At 45.9% G+C, this 24669-nt stretch overlaps 1 protein-coding gene across 9 annotated transcripts in view; it reads left to right on the top strand.

Annotated features, from left to right (window-relative positions):
- gulp1b (GULP PTB domain containing engulfment adaptor 1b) overlaps nucleotides 1–24669 on the top strand; it is a 607790-nt gene that overhangs the window by 437832 nt on the left and 145289 nt on the right. For all 9 annotated transcript variants that reach the window (XM_085985908.1, XM_085985904.1, XM_085985903.1 and 6 more), the window contains 2 exons: nucleotides 4775–4836; nucleotides 20343–20414. In XM_085985908.1, coding sequence (XP_085842034.1) covers nucleotides 4775–4836; nucleotides 20343–20414 — 134 coding nt within the window. The remainder of the gene's footprint in view (nucleotides 1–4774; nucleotides 4837–20342; nucleotides 20415–24669) is intronic.

Genomic DNA, 24669 nt, shown 5'->3' with positions numbered 1-24669 from the left:
AATGATCTAAGGGAAAGGCTGCTAAAAGAGCAAGATCTAGACCTGGGAAAAGCCATAGCACTGTGTAGGGTTACAGAGACTGTGAAGTTGCAGGCAAAGGAGCTGTTCAGTGACAGTAGCTGCAACATGGATGCAGTGAGAAAGAACGGATACAAACCGTTTAACAAAGAGAGCGCCAAAGTGAAAAAAGAGACGTGGCCAGCAAACAAAAATGAAAGAGACAATCGGAAGTCATGTAATCGATGCGGTACACCGCATCCACCAAGAAAGTGTCCAGCATATGGTAAAACATGCAATAAATGCAACAAAAACAACCATTATGCCCGTTGCTGTAAGAACGAAGCGCAACAAAGCAAGGTCCATACAGTAGATGAAAGCGAGATAGAGGAATTCTATGTAGATGTGGTGTCTGAAAACAAAAAAGAAGAAAGAGACTGGATGTTGACACTAAAAGTGAACGACATACACATTCCATTTAAATTGGATACTGGAGCACAAGTTAATGTGATATCAGAGACCGATTTTAAGAGAATTAGACCCAGACCAAAGTTACATAGAATACAAGTGAAAGTGACCGGATACTCAGGTACTGATATACCAGTGAAAGGAAAATGCATCGTCAAAGTAACACACAAGGACAGAGAGCACACGCTAGCATTAATCGTGGTGCCAAAGGATGTGCAAGCCATACTAGGTTTAAAAGCCTGTGAGAGACTGAACCTGGTAAAGAGAGTCCTCGTTGTGGAAAGCGAAGGAGAGACAGTCTATGATGAACTCATGAAAGAGTACAAAGACCTATTTAAGGGTCTAGGCTGCATTCCAGGAGAACACACGATCAGAGTAGATAAAAGTATGACACCGGTCATACATCCATGTAGAAAAGTTCCGTTTGCTCTTCAAAAGCAACTGAAGGCAGAGTTGGACAGGATGGAAAGCGTGAACGTGATTCAGAAGATAGATGAGCCAACTGAGTGGGTGAGTTCCCTCGTCGTAGTGGACAAAAAGAATGGAAAGCTCAGAATTTGCCTGGATCCAAGAGATCTAAACAGAGCAATAAAGAGAGAGCACTTCAAGCTTCCTACACGTGAGGAAATCATGGCACAGTTTGCAAATGCAAAATATTTCAGCAAGTTAGATGCATCCTCCGGATTTTGGCAGATGAAGCTGGACGAAGCAAGTTCAAGACTGTACACGTTCAACACTCCATTTGGCAGATACAGATTCCTAAGGTTACCATTTGGCATTGCCTCAGCTTCTGAAGTGTATCACAAGACTATCCATATGATCTATGAGCACCTGGAGGGAGTTGATACATCAATGGATGACATCATAGTATGGGGAACCACGAGAACTGAGCATGACGAGAGACTGAAAAAAGTGCTGGAAGCAACAAGGAAAACAAACCTGAAGCTGAATAGAGAGAAATGCCAGCTCGGGGTGACAGAACTGACATTCGTGGGAGATATCCTTAGCAGTGAGGGCATCAGACCAGATCCCAGAAAGGTGTCCGCCATTGAGAATATGCCAAGGCCACAATGCAAAAAGGACGTGCAGAGGTTTAATGGAATGATCAACTACATGGGTAAATTCATATCCAACCTCTCAGGAAAAAATAGCGCCACTGAGAAGAACATAGAATGGGAATGGAATCATGAGCATGAGAAGTCATGGAGCGATCTAAAGAAACTGCTCACAGAGGAACCTGTTCTGAGGTTTTATGACCCAGCGAGACCCATCAAGATATCATCAGATGCATCACAGAGTGGGCTCGGTGCCGTTCTTCTGCAACAATATGACTACTGGCAACCTATTGCATATGCATCGCGCTCAATGACAGATGCAGAGACGCGATATGCTCAAATAGAAAAGGAGCTGCTCAGCATCACATACGCTTGTGAAAGATTTCACCAGTTTGTGGCAGGACAAGCAATCAGTGTAGAGACTGACCATAAGCCCTTGATTGCATTGTTCCAAAAGCCACTGTATAGCTGTCCGCTTAGAATACAAAGAATGATGATCAGGCTGCAACGCTATACACTGAATGTTGCGTACACACCGGGTAAGCTGATGTATACAGCAGACACGTTGTCCAGAGCTGTTGATCCAAGTGAGCCCGCAAACACCACAATGGATGAAAAAGTGAACGCCTACGTGGACATGATCACAAGTGCACTGCCCATAGCAGATGCAAAAATGGAGCTCATAAAGACTGAAACAGACAAAGATGAAACAATGAGACGACTGAGAAAAAGCATCTTGGATGGATGGCCCAACATGAAGCAAGACTGCTCACCTGACATGGCAGAGTACTGGAACTGCAGGGCGGAACTATCAGTGGTCGAAGACATCATCTACAAAGGAAGTAAAATAGTTATCCCAAAGAGTCTGAGAAAAGAGATGCTAAAAAAGATCCATGGAGGACATCTGGGAATCGAAAAGTGTAAGACAAGAGCACGAGAGGTGATGCACTGGCCACGAATGAACCAAGATGTGACAAATGAGGTGTCAAACTGCACAATATGCCTGAAATATCGAGCAAGCAATCCAGTAGAACCACTAAAGCCACACCCAGCACCAGACAGACCTTACCAGAAGGTAGGCGCTGACCTATTCGTATGTCAAGGGAAGGACTATCTTGTCGTCACAGACTATTACTCCCTGTATCCAGAGGTTTGTAGACTGTACACCACCACTGCAGAAGCTGTGATAAGAAGTATGAAAGCCATATTCTCCAGACATGGCGTGGCAAGCGAGGTCTTCACAGACAATGGACCCCAGTTTAACAATGCAAATTTCCGACACTTTGCCAAAGAGTGGGACTTTGTCCACACAACGTCAAGTCCTCACTATCCACAGTCCAATGGACTAGTGGAAAAATCAGTCCAGACAGTGAAAAGACTGATGTACAAGGCAAAAGACAGTGGAACTGACTTCTACCAAAGCATGCTTGTATACCGCACAACGCCGCTCGAGTGTGGTATGTCACCAGCCCAACTCCTGATGGGACGTCGGCTAAGGTCAAACCTACCCATCCCGGAGAACCTCCTGAAAACAAAAGAGGGGGAGAAAGTGAGGAAGTTCAAAGAGCAACAGAAAGAAAAGCAAAAGTACCACTATGACAGAGGAACACAAAACCTACCTGAACTCCACACTGGTGACCAAGTAAGGTTGAAAGACAAAACAAACACATGGACTCAGAAGGGAACTGTCCTGAGTGAAGTTCAACCAAGATCATACACCATTCAGACAGATGAGGGTGCTGTTCTGAGAAGAAATCGTCGAGATCTTCTCATGGGACCAGCCACAGCAGGTCAAGAGACTGATACTGGTGAACAACCTGCTCACACAGCTGAGAACCAATCATCTGAGGCAACAACTCAGATTCAAGGACAATCAATCAGAAAATCCTCAAGACACGTGAAGCCTCCTGAGAGACTCATTGAGCAAATTTAAGGACTATTGTTAAAGAAGGAAGTAATGTTATCTTATTCTTTCTTCTAGTTCTAGTGTATTGACATATTTCATGTGAACACACAAAGCAAGGGTAAAAAACCTTGATCATGATAATGATAATGTAAGTTCATTAAGTGTTACAGTTAAAATGCAGATTAATACAAAGAAAACATGTTGTTAGTTAAAAGTAAAATACTTTTGTTTTAAGAAAGGGAGATGTAATGATATCAGCAAATAGTGATGTTATTTGCCTGTTCGATTATGATGTCTTAATAGCATGATTGCAGGTATTGATTACTTATGCCTGACCAGCAGAGGTCATGTGACCGAGAGAAGCAAGGCAGAGAGTTTTACTTTCACTTTGATTCTAGCTGCATCACAGTATAGAGTGTTCTGTAAAAAGGCTGTTAAAAAGAGTTGAATAGACTTTAGATTAAAACAACTTTCTCTTTCAAGAAATGAGTCTTTATTGAACCCATAAAGAAATCAACACAAGCCCCACAAGGAACGTCCAGGCTGCTGTTACCCCAGGCAGCCTCCCCACCAGCTATGAGACCCTTAAGACTCCCCCCACTTCCCAGCAGCATTCTCTTGGTGCCAGCCTCCGGGACGCCCGACCCCTCTGCATCTCTGCAAAGGCCTGCTTTTACCAGCATAAGAATTTTTTTTTTAAAAATTAAAAATTTTTTTTAATTCACTCATTTATAATTTAAAAATACTTTTAAAAATGGTAAGTTTATTTTTAGCCCAGTAAAAAACTTTTGTTTAAAGTATTTAATTTAACGTGATTTTAACTAATTTTAGATAAGTGATTTTAAAAAATATTTATTTTATGTTTTAGTGGTTTTTTTGAGTGATCCCCATTCATACTTCTGACAGATATATCCGGAGAAACCTGTCAAAAGTGTGAAGGGGGGTTCCATTCTTCCATTGGTTCCCCATGGCCCACGTGGGACCTACCGAGCCAGAAGGTAAGTTCGTAGATTTTTTCGAGATTGGAGGCATCCGCACGCAGGAAGCCTCCGATCGGAAAATCCGAGCCTTAGTGACAAGACTGTGGTTTAAACAGTGATCTAAACTTGATCTACTTTTGAGCTAGTAAATCAGTCTACACTAGAGCTTCTCTCATGGTTTTTATGAGGTAATTTATAACCCTGAATTAGATAAACACTTGTAATCGTGCCTAAATATTCCTTACTCTCACTTGATGCTCAATTTATAATTTTCAAAACATGCTAAAATCTTATACTTTAATTGAACAGCTTTATTACTTGTTAGTGCCTTTTTGCCTACATTGCTGTATCGTTTATTTTTGTTTCAGATAAGACTTGGATGCATTCACCTGAAGCTCTAACAAAACATTTTATACCCTACAACGTAAAGGTATGTAATGAACTATAATAATCACACAAAAGAAAAATGAATGTTTTAAGAGGAAAAATCTGCTGCAGATTCTTGATAGCAAATGTAAACATCTGGTTAATATAACTGGATTTGGTTTGAAGTTTTGCTCTTTACATTTATGTTGATTTCTGGCAGAACATACCAAATTTTGAAAATGCATCCTGTTAATTAATTCAAACTGTTATGAAATATTAACAAATTATTATATTTGCCACTTAGTTATTAGGAATAAAACTTTTAAGAATGATTTTTCTTACTATTATTATGTATGAACCATCTTGAATATTAGAATGATATTCTTGCTATATTGAGAATCTACCTACAGGAGTCTACGGAGAGCACACTTTTGTTTAATGTACAGTTTAGAAACTGCACAATTGGGGAACTGGTTGTGCTGGCATACTGGGCTTTCAATTCTAAAACTTGGTTTCAAACCCAACCCATGGTGGTGGAGTCAAAGTCTCCTCTCTCTGCTGCCTATCAGAGTATTACAAGAAATTAGTTGTTCTGTTCTTGACCCTGTCCTGAGGGGATGAAGATCCCTAAGACAAAAATGACTAGTACAGCAGAATTTAATCCTCACCTTGATGCATAAAAAAAACTTTTGAGTAAAAAGATTCCAAACACAATTAATAAATTTATCTATAATCATCTGACACAAATTCACATGAACACAATTAGCTAATCACCATTGTGCAATCCCTTTGTGTTTGTCTTTTGTGTGCCCTTATCTGATCTAGTGCTCTTGCGCAGTGCTTCCCCAGTGGCTGCAGCACGGCTAGTGGAAGGCTGCTGAATTTCCATGCGGGAGACTTGAGATGGCCTTGCTGACCGGCAGCTGCGAGGACAATGGCAGAGTGACAGTGATGGGAGCAGGAATGCTGTCATCCTGAGAGCAGTCAGAGCTTGGATGCCACTAAGCAGAGACTGTATGACAGCAGTCTGAGCTTCCGCTGCAGCACGAAGACGTTAGGTCGCTTCCACCTGTGTTGCAGTGGAAGCTGTGACATCGCTTATCATGCACGCCATCACATCTGGGTCGCCACGGTCTCTCTGGGAGTGTGCCGTCATTTCCCGACTTGAAATCCTGGACTCCATGCTCTGTGCAGAGCCCTGTGCAATGTCAGCGGCGGACTCCTCCATGCACCTGGACATTGCCGAGAGACTCTCTGCCAGCCTTGCCATTGCACTTATCATTTTCGTGTGCATACCTATTACCCTTCTTCTGAAGGCCTCCCCATCGAGGTCATCATCTGAGTCCTGTGCAGCAGAACTCGTGCGTGAACTTGGCCTCTGGGGAGCTGGCCCCCAAGCTACCATTTCTCCCTGGCCTTGCTGCAGCCCACTCGTGCCCAGTGCCTCACCCTGTGAAGATCGCGCTACTACACTAGCCTCTAAAGAACGCATAGTGCCAGTATCTGAGCTAATGTCTGTGAGTGACAGATGCAGTGACGTGGTATCCTCTTCCTCCTCTTCTCCCCCCTCACTCTCTACAGTGCCCTCGGGGACAGGTTGCTCAAGTGCTTGCTGATTATCTGTGTGATGAAATATTCCATTCATCACTCATCAGTATTTCTCTGCCTGTGACTGTGGTTGGTTTCAGTTTCATTTCCATTGTATTGTACTGTGTGTAGGGCTCCGCCCATACCTGGCTCCTATGTAAGCTGGCCCAGCCTGCAGCACATCCAGTATGGCAGACCTCTGGATGGAAGATACATTCTCCTCTGTGTGTTACCTTCTAAGTCAATAAAAGCCTTGTTTTGTTTCGCTAACATCGAGTCTCGGATTTATTGAGGCACATCAATTTTATTGACTTAATTTTCAACACAATGGATCAACTCTTGAAACCCGAACGTTTGGATTTGGACCAGCATGCTTCGGACGCATCGGCACGCTTCGGACACTGGTTTATGTGTATGGAATTCTTCCTGGACAATTCCGCAGCCGTCAAAGACGCTACGGACGCTGCGAGTATGAAACTCGGAATTCTGCGGAATTGGGTAAGCTACCGGGTTTACCCCCTCATCCAAGACGCCGACACGTACCCGGCCGCCTGCGACATCTTAAAGGCGCATTACCAGCAGCCTACGAATGAGGTGTATGCTAGGCATCTGCTCGCTACTCGCGCACAGCGACCTGGGGAATCGGTGGAGGAGTTCCTAGGCACCCTGAAAACGCTTGGCAAAGACTGCAAGTGCCAAGATGTAAAAGCCGCAGTGTACACTGACGAGCTTGTTCGCGATGCCTTTATCACAGGCCTCAGCTCCACTTACATCCGGCAGAGACTGCTGGAAAAAACGGGATTGGACCTGAAACAGGCTGCGGACACAGCACGATCCCTGGATGTGGCCCAGAGAAACTCGGACGCCTACTCTTCAGCCCACGCCGCCACGTGTGCACCAAGGGCGCCGCCATCTTGGAAGGCATCTTCCCCGCCCAGCAGCCCGACACCGTCGGGGCCCCGCTCTCCCCCCAGAAGCCCTACGACAGCCGCGACGCGTCGGGGACCCAACTGCTACTTCTGCGGGCAGCCGAAGCACACCAGAAACCTGTGCCCGGCGAAAGGCACCACCTGCTTTAAGTGCGGTAAGAAGGGGCACTTCGGGAAGGTGTGCAGAGGGAACCCCGCCGGAAAACCCGCCACCGCCGTGGGAGCGGCCATCTTGGACGCCATCTTGCCCGACCTCGTGGGGTCCGCCATCTTGTGAGCAGACAGCGTGGATGCCATCTTGTCTCGATCAGGGCCCTACAGTGGCATCGGTCACAGTGGACCAGACCAGGCCGCACCCGCTATCCAAATCAATGGTGGACATCGAGGTAAACGGGTGCAGGGTTAAATGTTTAATTGACAGTGGAAGCACGGAGAGTTTTATCCACCCTGAACTGGTACAACAACTCTCCCTAAAGGTGGTCCCTACTCGAGGTACCATCTCTATGGCTGATAAAACCCAGACATCGACCATTATGGGTTACTGCACGGTACAATTGTCCGTTAACGGAACTGTATACGATAATTTTAAAGTATTAATCATGAAGAATCTATGTGCGAGCGTGATCTTGGGCCTGGATTTCCAGTGCTACCACCAAAGCATCACGCTCAATTACGGTGGGTCCCAGCCGCCCCTCACAGTGTGCGGTCTGGCTACCCTGAAGGTAAAGCCGCCTTCGCTATTCGCGAACCTTACCCCTAACTGCCGGCCTATAGCGACCAAAAGCAGGAGGTACAGCTGGGAGGACAGGCGGTTTATCGCGACCGAGGTAGACAGGCTCCTGAAAGAGCGCATTATTGAACGCAGCAATAGCCCGTGGCGCGCCCAAGTGGTGGTGGTAAGGGGTAGCGAGAAGAAACGGATGGTGATCGACTGTAGCCAAACAACCAACAGGTACACCCAACTAGACGCCTACCCGCTACCCCGCATATCAGAAATGGTGAACCAAATCGCCCAATACCGGGTGTTCTCCACCATCGACCTCAAGTCAGCGTACCACCAGCTGCCTATCAGACCAGAGGACCGCCCGTACACCGCCTTCGAGGCGAACGGACGCCTCTACCAATTTCTCAGAGTCCCCTTTGGAGTGACGAATGGGGTCTCGGTCTTCCAGAGGGAGATGGACCGCATGGTCGATGACCACCACTTGCAGGCAACCTTCCCCTACCTCGACAACGTTACCATCTGCGGTCACAACCAGCAGGATCACAACTCGAACCTCGAGAGGTTCCTGAAAACCGCACAAAAACTCAACCTCACCTACAACGAGGACAAGTGCGTTTACAACACCACGCGCCTCTGCATACTAGGCAGCGTGGTGGAGAATGGGGAAATCGGACCAGACCCCGACCGATTGCGCCCCCTACGGGAGCTGCCCCTGCCCAACACTCCCAAAGCCCTGAAAAGGTGCCTGGGGTTATTTTCTTATTATTCCCAATGGGTCCCCGACTACTCCGACAAAGCCCGCCCCCTCTTGAAAGCATCCTCTTTTCCGCTCTCTGCTGAGGCCCATGCCGCCTTGAAAAGCATTAAGCAGGATATTGAGCGGGCCACGCTACAGGCAGTGGACGGGAACACTCCCTTTCAAGTGGAAAGTGATGCGTCTGACTTTGCCTTGGCGGCCACCCTCAACCAGGCGGGGCGGCCCGTAGCTTTCTTCTCGAGGACCCTCCAAGGGCCTGAGATCAGACACTCCTCCGTAGAAAAGGAGGCCCAAGCCATCGTGGAGGCAGTGCGACACTGGCGCCACTACCTAGCCGGCAAACGCTTCACCCTACTTACCGACCAGCGGTCGGTAGCGTTTATGTTCAATAATAAACAGAGGGGGAAGATTAAAAATGATAAGATTCTTAGGTGGCGGATCGAGCTCTCCACCTTCGATTATGACATCATTTACCGGCCAGGGGCCCTTAACGAATCCCCCGACGCCCTCTCACGAGGGATGTGTGCCAGCGCCACCAGGGATCGGCTACAGACCCTCCACAATGACCTCTGCCACCCAGGGGTCACGCGGCTGTTCCACTTCATAAAGTCCCGCAACTTACCCTACTCGATTGAGGAAGTTCGGTCCCTGACCAGGAACTGTCGCACTTGCGCTGAGTGCAAGCCTCGGTTCTACCGCCCAGATAGAGCCCACTTAATCAAAGCTACACGGCCCTTTGAGCGGCTCAGCTTAGATTTCAAGGGCCCCCTCCCGTCCGTCGACCGCAATGTTTACCTCCTGAACATTGTGGACGAATACTCTCGTTTCCCATTCGCCTTCCCCTGCCCAGACATGACCAGCGCCACGGTCATTAAATGCCTCAACAGCCTGTTCTGCCTGTTCGGTATGCTGAGCTACATCCATACGGATAGGGGGGCGTCCTTCATGAGTGAAGAGCTACGCCAGTACATGCTGTCCAGGGGGATCGCCACGAGCCGTACCACCAGCTACAACCCCCGGGGTAACGGTCAAGTGGAGCGAGAGAACGGGACAGTATGGAAAGCAGTCACTCTAGCTCTAAGGACCAAAGGCCTCCCTATCTCCCGCTGGCAGGAAGTCCTCCCAGATGTGCTCCATTCGATACGGTTGCTATTGTGTACTGCCACTAATGCCACGCCTCACGAGCGAATGTTTGTCTTTCCCCGGAAATCCACCTCAGGCGTATCCATGCCGTCATGGCTCTCCACCCCAGGTCCGGTATTCGTGCGAAGGCATGTGAGGGGCCACAAGACGGACCCTCTCGTGGAGTCAGTGCATCTACTCCACGCCAACCCCCAATACGCGTATGTCCGGCACGCCGACGGAAGGGAGGACACCGTGTCCATAAAAGACGTCGCCCCAGCCGGTAATGACAACGACCACGACAACAGCAGCAACAACGACCACAGCAACTCTTACCCACCCACTACTCTTTCATCACCCCCGGAAGAACATCGACCAACGGTACCCCCACCAACTACCCCTTCAACAACCCTGGCGGCACCCCCGGCAGAGACCCAGGAGGCCATCGGGGACACCCAGCCGACACCCGCGGCACCACAACAGCCACGTCGGTCGCAGAGGACTATCAAACCCCCAAACAGACTAAATCTATAGAAGTGGTGAATGTGATGAAATATTCCATTCATCACTCATCAGTATTTCTCTGCCTGTGACTGTGGTTGGTTTCAGTTTCATTTCCATTGTATTGTACTGTGTGTAGGGCTCCGCTCATACCTGGCTCCTATGTAAGCTGGCCCAGCCTGCAGCACATCCAGTACGGCAGACCTCTGGATGGAAGATACATTCTCCTCTGTGTGTTACCTTCTAAGTCAATAAAAGCCTTGTTTTGTTTCGCTAACATCGAGTCTCGGATTTATTGAGGCACATCGATCTGAAAGCAAAAAGGCACAAGAGTCAGGTTATGGTGAGGGGAGGGGGGTGGCAGGAAGGCAGAAATACATGCATACGGCATGAGTAGATTGAAAGTGAGAAAAGATTGTGCTCTGAGGGGGAAGTGGGATGTGAGAAGAAGGATTAGGAGGTCAACAGTCCTCTGGTGGCCAGTGGCCACGGTGCCCAGTGATCTCCAGCACTCATGTCTCCAGCTGGCTCAGCTCTTCAATGTTGGCTTGGCTCCCGCCTGTCCGGTACTGCTCCCATCGATTGTGAGAGACCTTAGCCTGTAAGAGCAAGGGAACTGTGTTAATTAGTGTGGTGCAATGTGTTTGGGTGATGTGCCTGCCATAGTTGAGTAGCTGTTATTGTGTGCAAGGTATGAGATGTGGGTGTGAGTGTTGGTCGGTAGAGATTGTTGGTGGGTGAGTGCTGGGGGTGTGGTGCATTTGAGCAGTGTGTGAAGCTTGTGGTACAGATGGTGGTCTGGAGCATTTGTTGAAGCCTTCACTCACCCTGACTGCCCGTGTGAGGTCATTAAACTTCTTCCTGCACTGGGTGTGGGTCCTGGGGACCACAGTGCTGCCCATGACGTGGTCTGCTATCTCCCTTCACATAATGGGCCAGAAATTCCAGAACGGGGCTTGCAGCGCGTGCAAGCCCCGTATTTGCACTTACCCCACGCTCCTGCCGATCAGCTTCTGGGACGCCTGAACTTCGAGAAATAGAAAGCACATTCCCGGGCAGCGTATGACGTCACGCCGCCCAGGAGTGCAGCCAGCGCGGACCCAGGAGCGTGCAGTGTAAGTGAGACACGCCCCTTGAGGTCTCAGTTTCACTGGACACGCCCCCAATGTTTCTGTCAAGCTGCTTTGCTTTTTTACATGCAAAGCAGCAGTTTAAATAGGTTTTTGGAAGTTTTTTGAAGATTTTGGTAACTTTTATAAACTTTTTAAAATGTTTACATTATTTTGAGTAATCTGAAGTAGTTTTAAAGAGAATTAAAGCAATTTAAAGACTTTTAAAAGCCCTAAAAGAATTTTTTAAATTCCATTTATTTATTTAGCAATGTCGTCGTCATACGTGTCTTCACACTGTTCCCTTTGGGGAACTGTATGAAGTGGTGGAAGGATTTATGGCCGTGATTAACGCTCATTCCGTGACCGTAACCATCTTTGAACCAGCCATTAGGGCGGTTAGTCCTATGGCGGGAGGATTTTACGGGCTCCCACAAGCTATACAAGGAGGGGGGGCCACCCACACCCACGGACGCAAATATCCCACTGGATGTCAACCCAGAATTTAGAGCCGGAGCTCCGACTCCACTTGCCGGGACTGTCTGGAGCGGGGTTCGAAACCCTACCCTGATCTGGCCCAGCGGCGGGGATCCTACCGCTATGACAAACGCCCAATCCGATTAGCAACGTGAAATGGCAGCATAGGGCTCCAGTCACGGGGAGGGAAAAGGCGCAGGAAACGTATGGGTGTCACCTTTTGTGCGGAGTGGGCCTTTTGCGTAGCAGTAAGCATCCCCGCCGCTGGGCCAGAAGGAGTAGGGTTTTGAACCCCACTCCAGACAGTCCCGGCAAGTGGAGTCGGAGCTCCAACTTTAAATTCTGGGTGGACATCCAGCGGGATACTTGCGTCCGTGGGTGTTGGTGGCCCCCCCCCCCCTCAGATGGGTTGTGGGAGCCCGTAAAACCCTCCCGCCATAGGACTAACCACCCTAATGGCTGGTTCAAAGATGGTTACGGTCACGGAATGAGCGTTAATCACGGCCATAAATCCTTCCACCACTTCATACAGTTCCCCAAAGGGAACAGTGTGAGGATACGTCCGATGATGACCTCTTGCGCAATGCACCTCCTTGGACCCTCAGTCGCAGATGCGAGGGGGCAAGTCGTGCAAGTGTTAAATTTTTTATTTTATTGACATGTAAAATGTTGGCCCAATAATTCCCTTCCAAATGCGCTAGTACGGTCGGGGTACTTACGCATCTGGCCGGATGAAATGCCGGTTTTCAGCATGCACAGTGCATGTGGGGAAAACCGGCATTTCCTGTCCTCTGAACGAAGGGGTTCAGAGGCAGAACGCGTGCGACTGCACAGGCAGCGCGTGCGCAGTATAATTCGCCGCTTTCATTAATGCTTTCAGTGAGGTCCAGTCATTACAACTTACACATGAAAAAAGCATGGGTACAGTTGCTCCAGAGGCTGCGGAGGAAGATATTTCTTATCGTGGAGCTTCTGAAAGTATGTATGTCTGTATATATTCCTTTGCGTGTTATGTATATATTCCTTTACTTATGTGTATGAATGTATTATTTAATTATGACTTTCAGAGAAAGTAACTTATTGGAAAATCATAATTAAAAACATACATTCATAGTAAAGGAATATAAAACATACATACATATACGTAAAGGAATATATGTGGACATACATACATAACTCATTCTCACATTCCATTCACACAGCCACAATTGCTCCTTCTACCTACCGTTCTGAAAACCCTTTATAAAAAAAAAAAAAAAAAATTTTAACTTTAAAACTTACTTAAAATTTCTTAAAATAACTTCCCTCCCTTTCCCAAACAAAAATATTGCATTTCAAAAGCTCCACGATAAAATATATCTTCCTCCGCAGCCAATGAACCACTTTACACTTGCTTTTTTTCAGTGTAACTTCTAAGGACTTAACCTCACGGATTTCATGAATGAAATCCACGAAGTTCACTGCGCAAGCGCTGCCTGTGCAGTCGCACGCGCTCGAGGTCTGGAAATGCCGGCGTTCCCCGCATGCGCTGTTCATGCTGAACGCCGGCATTTCCAACGGCCAGAAGCGTGAGTAAGCCGACCGTACTCACGCTTCTGGCCTGGAATTTCTGGCCCAATGTGGCAGACTTGTGAGGGCCTCCTGCCAGTTGGCGAGTACAGGACCGCCCGCCTTCTCTCCACCGCGAAAACCAATGCTTCCAGAGTGTCATCCGAGAACCTACGGGCTCTCTCCCTCCATCTCTGGTCTGCCATGGTTCCTACAGCTGTCTTCTAACTAGTGTTTGGTTTGCTGTTGGGGCAACTGTACAGCCAACAATCCTGAGAATGAGGGACTGCAGCATCAATGAACCTCCCTTTAAGTAGTAGAAAAAACCTGTGGCAATCATGACTTGCAATTAGACTGCTCCCAATATTGGTCCAGTTTTTCAGTGTAACACCAATCAGCTTGAGTTTTTAGACTAGAATCTTAACTGCAATCATGTTAATGAGAAGGCAGCTTGAATTTTGCATGCATCCTGGACAATTTTCAGGTGGCACAGCGTTACCTTTTTTAGTCTAAACACTCGCCATTTCTTGGCTCTAATGAACTTCTAGCCCTCGGTGTTTAAAAAAAATGTGACCTTTAATTTTGCTAGCAAAATGGGTCAGCTTGTACAGCAGATCTATATTGCAACACAATGCTATTAGAGAGCGCAAGGGATAAAAGAAGAAAATTCACAGAGAGCTAATCGACATCTAAAAGAGGAAAAACAAAATACTGCCTATGCTGGAAATCTGAAAATGAAAACAGAAGAGGGTGGAAATACTCAGTAGGACAGGCAGCATCCATGGAAAAACAGAAATCAACTGCCTGACCTGCTGAGTATTTCCAGCTTTTTCTGTTTTTCAATTATCTGAAAGAGGAAGGTAGGTTAACGTTTCAGATGAATTCTGATAAAAGGTTATTCTCAAAACCTTAGCCTGTCCTATCTTTTCAAAATCTGATTAACTTTCCATGTATAGCTCTAGAATTTTCTATTTTTATTTCAGACTTCCAGCATTTGTGGCTTTCTTTGATCCCTGGCTGATTAAAATTAAACAACTGGGTTATTACAATTGCACTTTTTTGGATTATACTAACTGCGATCATTTGGATGAAATGTTCTAGCCCACTCGTCTGCAGCTTCTGTTTCCACATAATTTCCCCTCCATACATATTTATGTAGCTTAGGATTTGTCTCTTTTTCCCATCTGGAAAGCCAGCCATTTGAGCCTTCATAGTTTTCAGTCTCCTGTTGCTGTGCCAACATTTAGGTATTTTTCTTCTAACAAAGGTCCATTCATTGGCGGCCCATGGGATCTTGCCCTGACAAACCATATGAATTAGTTATTTCTCATGTCTTGCTCCTTTCCATCCCTTTTTAAAATTCTAAATTTAATTTTCATTATGTTCTTTCTTTGGTTTCTCGTCTTGCTTTCTGTTTTGTAACATTTTCAACTGGGTAGTAAAAAACATCTTACCCACTTGCTCTAGGTAGTTGGTTTGGGTGGGATGGGGGTTAGCTGTTTACAGCTTCTGATTGCATATCTCCAAAGCAATTTATTTACAGTTTATCATAGTGAAGTCTGAAAGCCTGATGTTGGAAGAAAGGATTTTTTTTTCCATTTGTGCAGCATAAGCTTTACCCATTGTCTTGATCCAGAGTATTTAGTATTATTCAGGATGTGTACTCTCTCAGTTTGAACAGAGTATTCAGTTTTCATCGTACATATTCCATTTCAATGACATATGCTGAAAATAGATTAAAAGTCTTGATACAAGTAACAAGTTTTTGGATGGCAGTCATTGGAGCAAATTTGTCCCGAAAGATCCAGACCGGTGCTTTAAATCGCTGATTCTGTGATCAAGTTTTGCTTGCTCTAAAGCAGCATTAGGAACTTCTAATCTAAGCATTTTTAGGTATCAAATGTGAGAGCCATGTGCTAGGTAGAGATTTTTCTAAACCATGACACCTCCGATGTGTCAAATTTTTGAGGGAGCACGTTGCTTAATTAATCAATAGCGTTGCTTATTTTATAGAAATTTAATCCCTAATAAGTGAATAGTTTAAAGAAAACATCGTTATGGTCTTTAATCTGCCATTAAATTTGTCTAAACCACAATTTTTAACAACGTTCCACTTATCACAGTAATTTACTGAAGGCATCATCCTTTAAGCAGCCAGAAACTTGCTTCCATGTGAACTGTTTTTCAGAGGATGGAAGTAACCATTTTACTTTTTGTGTACAAAATATGAAAAGGAACAATGGTGAAATGTGGCCAAACATGATATTAGGAGGTAGGAAATTTTCTCAGAGAAAGGACCCAGCAAAATACAGATAGTTTAAAAATGTGATTTCTGTGCTTGGTCTGAAAAGAACAATCTGCGTGTTCATAAGCATTTTCAAAGCATGCCACTCCATTATAAAACCTAGTTATTAATTCCTACATATTCACCAGAGCATTATAAATATGATAAACCAGTTAGAAACACATTGCTGTGCTATGTAGATTCCATGGAATTGCCTCTTGAGATGTATTCATGAGCAAAGATTAAAACTTGGCTGCAAAATTAAATGAAATTTTTTTTTCCCTCCCCTGCTGATTTCAATTTTTCATGCTGGTGCATCTGGGGATGCTGCCCAATCATATTTGGAAATCGGTGGAGTTTCCTGATGCTGCACTGATGATTTGGTTACCTAGAAAGTCGATGACGCCGCAACTGTTTTTTGGGCGCTAAACGGTCGTCTAAGCCTCCAGTATAGCAAGCAGGAAGCGAACCATTATGAGCTGAACGTGCGCCACCTGCCATATTGGTGTAGGCAAAATATGGGCGTAATGGGCCCGGGGCTGAAACAGGAATTAGACCCTTTGAAATATGCAAATAAGGGGCCGAACGCCTGTTTGAGACTCCCTGTGAAAAGTTAGGTTGCCATGAATGCAACTGTCGTCGGGCCAGCTGCATTCAGGAAAACCAGGTCTACATGCAGCTTAATCTGCAGGGACCACTGAAGACCGCTGCTAAAATGGTAATCCTGTAAAAAAAAAAATTACTTTCCTGAATGTGGACTCCACATTAAAACCACAGTCTGCTGCCGGGCACTGCTTGCCCCCATCACCCTCCCTCCCCAAAGCCACCCTGACTCCTGACCTTCCTTCCTCTGGCCCCGACTCCCGATCTCCTGGCCTCGCGATCTCGATCCCTGATCTCCCACCCTCATGACTCCAGGCCTCCTCGACCCTCCAGACCCCAAAAATGTGAGTCGCTGCCGCTACCTCCAGGGCACCGATTGCTCCCCCCCCACCCCCTTCACATACCTGACGGTCACTGCGACGCTGGCAGCAGCCCGATCTTCATTCTGTCTTCTCTGGGTTACGAGGCCCAACATCCACGGCTCCTCATAGAGAATGGTTAGAATCATAGAATGGTTACAGCATAGAAGGAGGCCATTCGGCCCATTGAACCCATGCCAGCTCTCTGCAAGAGCACTTCAGCTAGTCCCACTCCCCCGCCCTTTCCGCGTAGCTCTGCAAAACAATTTTCCTTCAGGTACTTATCCAATTCCCTGTTGAAAACCACGATTGAGTCTGCCTCCACCTCCCTTTCAAGCAGTGCATTCCTGATTGGAAGGTCATGTCTGACTAATTTGATTGAATTTTTTGAGGAGACAACAAGGAGGGTCGATGAGGGTAGAGAGTTTGATGTAGTCTACATGGATTTTAGCAAGGCTTTTGTCAAGGTCCCACATGGCAGGTTGGTCATAAAACTAAAAGCCCATGGGATCCAAGGGAAAGTGGCAAGTTGGATCCAAAATTGGCTCAGTGTTTTTATGATTGGAAGGCTGTTTCAATTTGGATTCTGCAGGGCTGTGTACTAGGTCCCTTGCTTTTTGTGGTATATATCAATGAGGTAGATTTCACTGTAGGGGGAATGATTAAGAAATTTGCAGATGATACAAAAATTGGCTGTGTGGCTGATAGTGAGGAAGAAAGCTGTAGACTGCAGGAAGATATCAATGGACTGGTCAGGTGGGCAGTAAAGTGGCAAATGGAATTCAGTCCGGAGAAGTGTGAGGTAATGCATTTGAGGAGGGCTAACAAGGTAAGGGAATACACAATAAATGGTAGGATACTGAGAAGTGTAGAGGAACCTTGGATCTGTGGACATGCACTCCCTGAAGGTAGCAGGACAGGTAGATAATGTGGTTAAGAAGGCATACGGGATGCTTTCCTTTATTAGCAGAGGCATAGAATACAAGAGCAAGGAGGTTATGCTTGAACTGTATAAAACACCAGTTGGGGCACAGCTAGAGTACTGCATTACAGGTCACCACATTGCAGGAAAGATGTGATGCACTAGAGAGGATACAGAGGAAATTTATGAGGATGTTGCCAGGACTGGAGAATTTTAGCTATGAGGAAAGACTGGATAGGATGGGATTGTTTTCTTTGGAACAGAAGAGGCTGAGGGGAGACTTATTTGAGGTGTATAAAATTATGAGGGGTCTAGATAGAGTGGAGAGGAAGGACCTATTTCCCTTAGCAGAGAGATCAATAACTAGGGGGCATAGATTTAAAATAATTGGTAGAATGATTAAAGGGGAGTTGAAAAGAACTTTTTTCACCCAGAGGGTTTTTTTTTAAATTCGCTTATGGGATCTGAGCATCGCTGGCAAGGCCAGCATTTATTGCCCATCCCTAGTTGCCCTTGAGAAGGTGGTGGTGAGCCGCCGCCTTGAACCGCTGCAGTCCGTGTGGTGAAGGTACTCCCAGAGTGCTGTTAGTTAGGGAGTTCCAGAATTTTGACCCAGTGACACTTGGTGGTGGGGGTCTGGATCTCACTGCCTGAAAGGGTGGTAGAGGTAGAAACCCTCATCGCATTTAAAAAGTACTTGGATATGCACTTGAAGTGCCATAGCCTACAAGGCTACAGACCAAGAGCTGGAAAGTGAGATTAGGCTGGATAGCTCTTTTTCGGCCAGCACAGAAACGATGGGCCAAATGGCCTCCTTATGTGCCGTAAATTTCTATGATTCTATGATTTAATCATCACTCCACGCATTAGGCATGGCATCTTTGGAGTATAAAAGCAGGGAAGTCCTGCTACAGGGTATTGGTGAGACCACACCTTGAGTACTGCGTACAGTTTTGGTCTCCTTATTTAAGGAGGGATATACTTGCATTGGTGGCAGTTCAGAGATGATTCACTAGGTTAATTCCAGAGATGAGGGGGTTGACTTATGAAGAAAGGTTGAGTAGGTTGGGCCTATACTCATTGGAATTTAGAAGAATGAGAGGTGATCTTATTGAAACATATAAGATACTGAGGGGGCTCGACAGGGTAGATGCAGAGAGGATGTTTCCCCTCGTGGGGAAATCTAGAACTCAGGGACATAGTTTCAGAATAAAGGGTCGCCTTTTTAGAACTGAGATGAGGAGGAATTTCTTCTCTGAGGGTCATAAATCTGTGGAATTCTCTGCCCCAGAGAGCCGTGGAGGCTGGGTCATTAAATACATTTAAGGTGCAGATAGACAGATTTTTGCAAGATAAAGGAGTGAAGGGTTATGGGGAGTGGGCAGGGAAGTGGCTTTGAGCCCTAGATCAGCCATGATCTTACTGAATGGCGGAGTAGGCTCGGGGGGCCTATTCCTGCTCCTATTTCTTATGCTCTTTAAGACCCTGCAATCGGCGAAGCTTTTCAATTTAAAGCAACACATTGATGCCATAAAATTACATTCTAAGAAACAGAAAATACAGTGCAGGTTTCAGTGAGAATAAGAAATTGCTTAAAAAAAATCACTAAGACGTCAGAAAAATGACTGTTTCCTGCTGCACCTAAAACTCTGGGCTTAATTTTACTCCCATTTTTAACCAGCGTAATTGCTGGAAATTCACGTGCATGCTTCTTAGCCTGGAGGTGGAACATTATAATGAGCCAAGATGCGTTCAGCGACTGATAGACTGGCGCAAACGATCAAGAAAATTTGGATGTAGCATAATTACGTGCGTAGCAAGCTTGTGGTCGAGTTTGCTTGATCTTTTATACTGGGTATTTGCTGTAAACCCTGATTGCGCGTGTCTCTGGGCGCACATACACAGGAAATTTGCTGGGTGAGGAGAAGCACCAGCAATGCCTAGGGAATGTTGTACTACTGTTTCTGCCATTCTCTCCAGTATATACTTCCTACTCTTAAAAAATATTAAAATTTCTACTGGCATTTGTGCATACATAAAGGCGTGCATGGTATTCCAGGAGTTATAATTTAATGAATCATTTAACAATGTCAACAGAACATGCTGCTTTCTACTTGGCACAGTATATTCTGATTCCTAAACATGTGCAAACTTTTTTTAAAGATATATATGTTTAGAAATGTATAGACAACATCCAGCTATAATCACTTACATTTTAATTTTGATGTAGCAATATGGCAGTGGGTGAAATACTAGGAGGGAATTCACATGAATTGCATGCAGTTTGAGGTTTGGCTTCCATCAACTCATTTCACTGGAGAAAAATCAATAGCCTCCAATGCTTCAGGATAATTGAATAGGTAAACAAAAGAATCAACTGCAATGTTTGGAACTGTTGAAGTTTTTTGTTCTGTGTATTTGAATTATACTTTGATAAAGACATCTTATTCTGAAATCTTATTACTGTATTAAATGCTTTTTTTTGTTAAATTTGTTTTAAGAATTTCAGTAGAGAACTGCTACCTGTGTCATTCCAGTCAGAGAATGATTGATCTTTAATTGCCCTACTGAGACAGAAATGTAGCCAAGTGATTTGAAGCTAAATGTTGCGCACTCATTTGTTCAATAATTGCAATTATATCTTTCAGTTTCTTGGCAATGCTGAAGTTGAACAACCAAAGGGTACTGAAATTGTGAAGGACGCTGTTCGTAAACTCAAGGTATACATTTCCCCAGTTTAACTTGGTTTTACTCTTTAGATTCATCCTGATTCATTTCTCAACTGAGAGGCTAAAAGTAACCTCTTCCTAATGCTCCTAATTGGCTGCTGGATGGTACATGAGAGCAAAATTAGTTGGATATCTATCGGGGGAAAGTGGCTCCTTACTAGTCAGTGCACAAATGTGCTAAGATGCTTAATTTATGCAATCTTCGCGGAAGAAATTTAGTGCTAGACTCCTACAACTAATCAGTGAAGCAATAATTTCAAACCAATTTAGCTACAGGGATTATTCCTCTGCTCATTGATTTTTATTTCATGCTCCAAAGTCTCATCCCCATGACCCAAGTAAAGTTAATTGCATTTTTTAACTCTTGAAAAAAGTAACAAAGATAAGTGCATTTATTTTTTTTCTTAATTATGGTTTTATTGGAATTTGATATTAACTGAATTAGTCCAAGAACTTGCAAGGGAACATGTCAAAGACATCACAAAAGGAACTCAATACCAACTGTCTGTACTGTATTCAGTATTTTACACCAGCATACTTTTCTGTCTACAAAGCTTTACTTTTCTCTGCAAATCATTAAAAATGCTTTCTGAAATATGCCAATTTTTCCTCAACAACTGAATTTTTTAATATTCAAAAAAGGGTTTAAGCAAAATTCTGTAATGCAAGAAATTACATTTTCACAATGACACAATTACATTTGTCCATTGAATTGGCTTTTAATGCCTTTGTTAAAGATTTTGTTTGCCCTCTTTCAAAAGCTCTTGATAAGGACTTGATATTTTTTGCCAAGAACTGTGACCTGAATTTAGATTGTGTAGTCTGAGGATGTGCAGTGTGCCTAATTTCTGAGGATGCATCAGTACTGTTCAAGATTTCCAGATTTATTTCCACAAATTGGTCTAGGATTTTATCTGGCTTTTCACCTCCCCCAGGAAATTACACAGCTTTCGGGTGGGGTCAGACAGGGAGGGGTGGGAGCGTATATATTGTGATGCACAAGATTGTGCGGGACAGGCTGGATGGACAGAGTGTCTTTTCCTGTCCATCATTGTTTGTATGTTCGGAATCAGCTGTACTGATAGTTTTATTTTGTTGCTTTGAACAGTTTCTACATAGTTGTTTTGCAAAACTATTTGAACAAAAGCTAGAAAACAAATTTCAAAAGTTTTATTAAAGTTTATATTGTGAATATTGTTTTCAACAACGACGACAGCTTTCATTTTTATAGCGCCTTTAACATAGTCAAACGTCCCGAGATGCTGCACAGGCGCGTTATCAAACAAAATTTGATACCGAACTACATAAGGGGATATTAGAACGGATGACCAAAAGCTTGATCGAAGAGGTAGGTTTTAAGGAGCGTCTTACAGGAGGAGAGCGAGGTAGAGAGGTTTAGGGGAGTATTCCAGAGCTTGCGGCCAAGGCAGATGAAGCCACGGCCACCAATGGTGGAGCGATTAAAATCAGAGATGCACAAGAGGCCAGAATTGGAGGAGTGTTGTAGGGCTGGATGAGGTTACAGAGATAGGGAAGGATGATGCTATGGAGGGATTTGAAAACAAGGATGAGAATTTTAAAATTGAGGCATTGCTGGACTGGGAGCCAATGTAGGTCAGCGAGCATAAGGGTGATGGTTGAACGGGACTTGATGCGAGTTAGGATACGGGCAGTTTTAGATGAGCTCAAGTTTATGTAGGGTGGAAGATGGGAGGCCGACCAGGGGAGCGTTGGAGTAGTCAAGCCTAGAGGTAACAAAGGATTGGATGAGGATTTCAGCAGCAGCTGAGCTGAGGTGGGACAGTCGGGCAATGTTACAGAAGTGGAACTAGGCGGTCTTGGTGATGGAGCAGATAAGTGGTCGGTGGCTGATCTCGGGGTCAAAGACGGCACTAAGTTTGTGAACAGTCTTTTTGTGTGTGTGTGTGTGTAAAAAAAAAAAAAAATACTGATTGCATACATCTTGTACCATTTATTTTGTGGTCTATAAACTTCAGAATATGTATTAAGTTGAGGGGGAAAGAGAAAAAGGCATGTGAGAAAAAGAGAGACTAAAGGGGAGAAATTTGGCATGTTAGTGCGCGACATTCACCCGGGATTTAGCACTGCCGATAACATTTAGTGCCTACGCCTTTAGCGGCTGCCAGATTGTGACGTCAAATCGTGTGAAACGGCCCAGATGAAAAATTGACTGCCGCCCCCTACCTTAGTGCCTGGCGTGAACAACGGCAGGGAAAGGAGGCGTGATGCATTTGGATGGCCGCTGTAGGAGCAGTATTTAAAGGGATCAACATCTGATTTCATTTTAGTCGCCAATCAATGTTGACTTCTCAGTTTCACACAGTGAAACATCCGTTTTCAGTGAGGTAAACGTTTCTTACTTTCAGGAGTGTTCTGCCAGCTAAAAATGTGTCCGTTTAATTGTGCTGAGATTTCGAACTCCTACACTTGGATACGTTAATGGGGGCTGTACTGGCACTCGACCTCACCCTCCAGCATCAATGTCTGAGGCAGCGAAGGCGGAGACAAACATTGGAAAATGTGGCCAGAGGGAGGGCTCTCAACAGTAGGCCTTACCCTTCCAGGGTATTCCGGGAGCACTTCTCCTACATAAATTTTAAATGAGGAGCAGTGTCTTAAAAGCTCCGCTTCACCAAGGAGATGGTCACAGAGCTCTGCCACCTCCTACAGCCAGACTTCGAGCCTCAGATCAGGACCACCACGGCTCTCTCAGTGGCAGTCAAGGTCACCGTCGCCCTCAATTTCTACACCAGCGGATCCTTCCTGTCTGCAGCAGGAGACACAGCTAACATTTCTCAGTTCGCCATCCATTGCTGCATCCGGGAGGTCACAGAGGCTCTCTACAGATGGATAAGGGACTACATTTCCTTCCCCATGACCAGAGAGAAGCAGGACGAGCATGCATGTGACTTTGCGAGGATAGCGGGCTTCCCCATGGTGTATGGCACCATTGACTGCAGCCACGTGGCTTTGCGGGCACCCCGTAACAATCCTGAGGTATTCCATAACTGCAAAGGACACTACTCACTTAATGTGCAGTTGGTGTGTGACCACAGACAGCGAATCCTCACCGTCAATGGCCGCTACCCTGGCAGCAGCCATGATACCTTCATCCAGCACTCTTCCAGCCACCACATCAAGCTCGCGGCTGGCTGGTTGGAGACAAGGGCTATCCGCTCTCCACCTGGCTCATGACTCCCCTCCGCAACCCCAACACTGCTACTGAGCACTCATATAATGAGAGCCATGGTGCCACCAGGAACATCATCGAGCAGACCATCGGAGTGCTCAAGCAACGGTTCCGCTGCCTTGGCCGCTCGGGAGGAGCCCTCCAGTACTCAGCTGATCAGGTGTCCCTTTTCATGGTGGTGTGCTGTATGCTGCACAACTTGGGCATCATGAGGGCCTAGCCATTGCCACCAGGCATAGCCGCACCACCTCGGGAGGAGAAAGAAGAGGAGGAGGGGCAACAGCAGGGAGGGAGGAGGCAGCCATTCAATCGGCCTTCTGGATGAGCAGTCTGTGACCGTCTGATCAGACTACGGTTCCAATAAATTCTACCCCACATCCCCACCATTCCATCCACTTCACTTGCCATACCACACCCCAAAGCTAAAATGCGACACAGCACCATTTCTGCAACATTCCAAGAATAAACTTATTGACATTCAGTAAACATATACATACAACAACAATATTAACTAATCACCCTTGTGCAAACCCTTACTTCCCCTCTTTACAGTGCCTTTTCCAAATCTACTGCTCCTACGTAGTGTCTCCCCAGTGCCTGCAGCAGGGCTGGTGGAAGGCTGCTGGGTGTCAGTGCCAGAGACTACAGATGGCCTTGCAGGACGCCCTCGACCAGCTCTGGGCCTGGATGGCCCGGCTGTGCACTGCACAACCTCAGGATGGGTGACAGCAGTCTAGCCGGCTTGGATGAAAGGCAGCGGCAAGGGCAATGGTGGAGTGGCAGTGGTGGGAGCAGGAATGCTGTCATCCTGAGAGAGGACAGCAGATTCCTGCTCCACTGACACTCCCCTGGGACAGCACCTCAGCATCCCCAACAATCTGCTGGAGCACAGATTGCTGGGCTGCTGCGACACCGTGAGATCCCTGGTGGACTGTGGTGGACCCAGCGACGATGGCAGCAGTCGGAGCTTTCGTGGCATCAAGCTGAGACTGCATGAGAGCAGTCTGAGAATCGATGGCAGCAACCATTGACTGC

This window comes from Somniosus microcephalus, chromosome 4 (genome assembly GCF_052327205.1).
Source record: "Somniosus microcephalus isolate GS21.2 chromosome 4, FLI_Smic_1.0, whole genome shotgun sequence".
In the NCBI taxonomy this organism is placed as follows: domain Eukaryota; kingdom Metazoa; phylum Chordata; class Chondrichthyes; order Squaliformes; family Somniosidae; genus Somniosus; species Somniosus microcephalus.
This window is presented reverse-complemented; position numbering and strand designations above follow the sequence as displayed.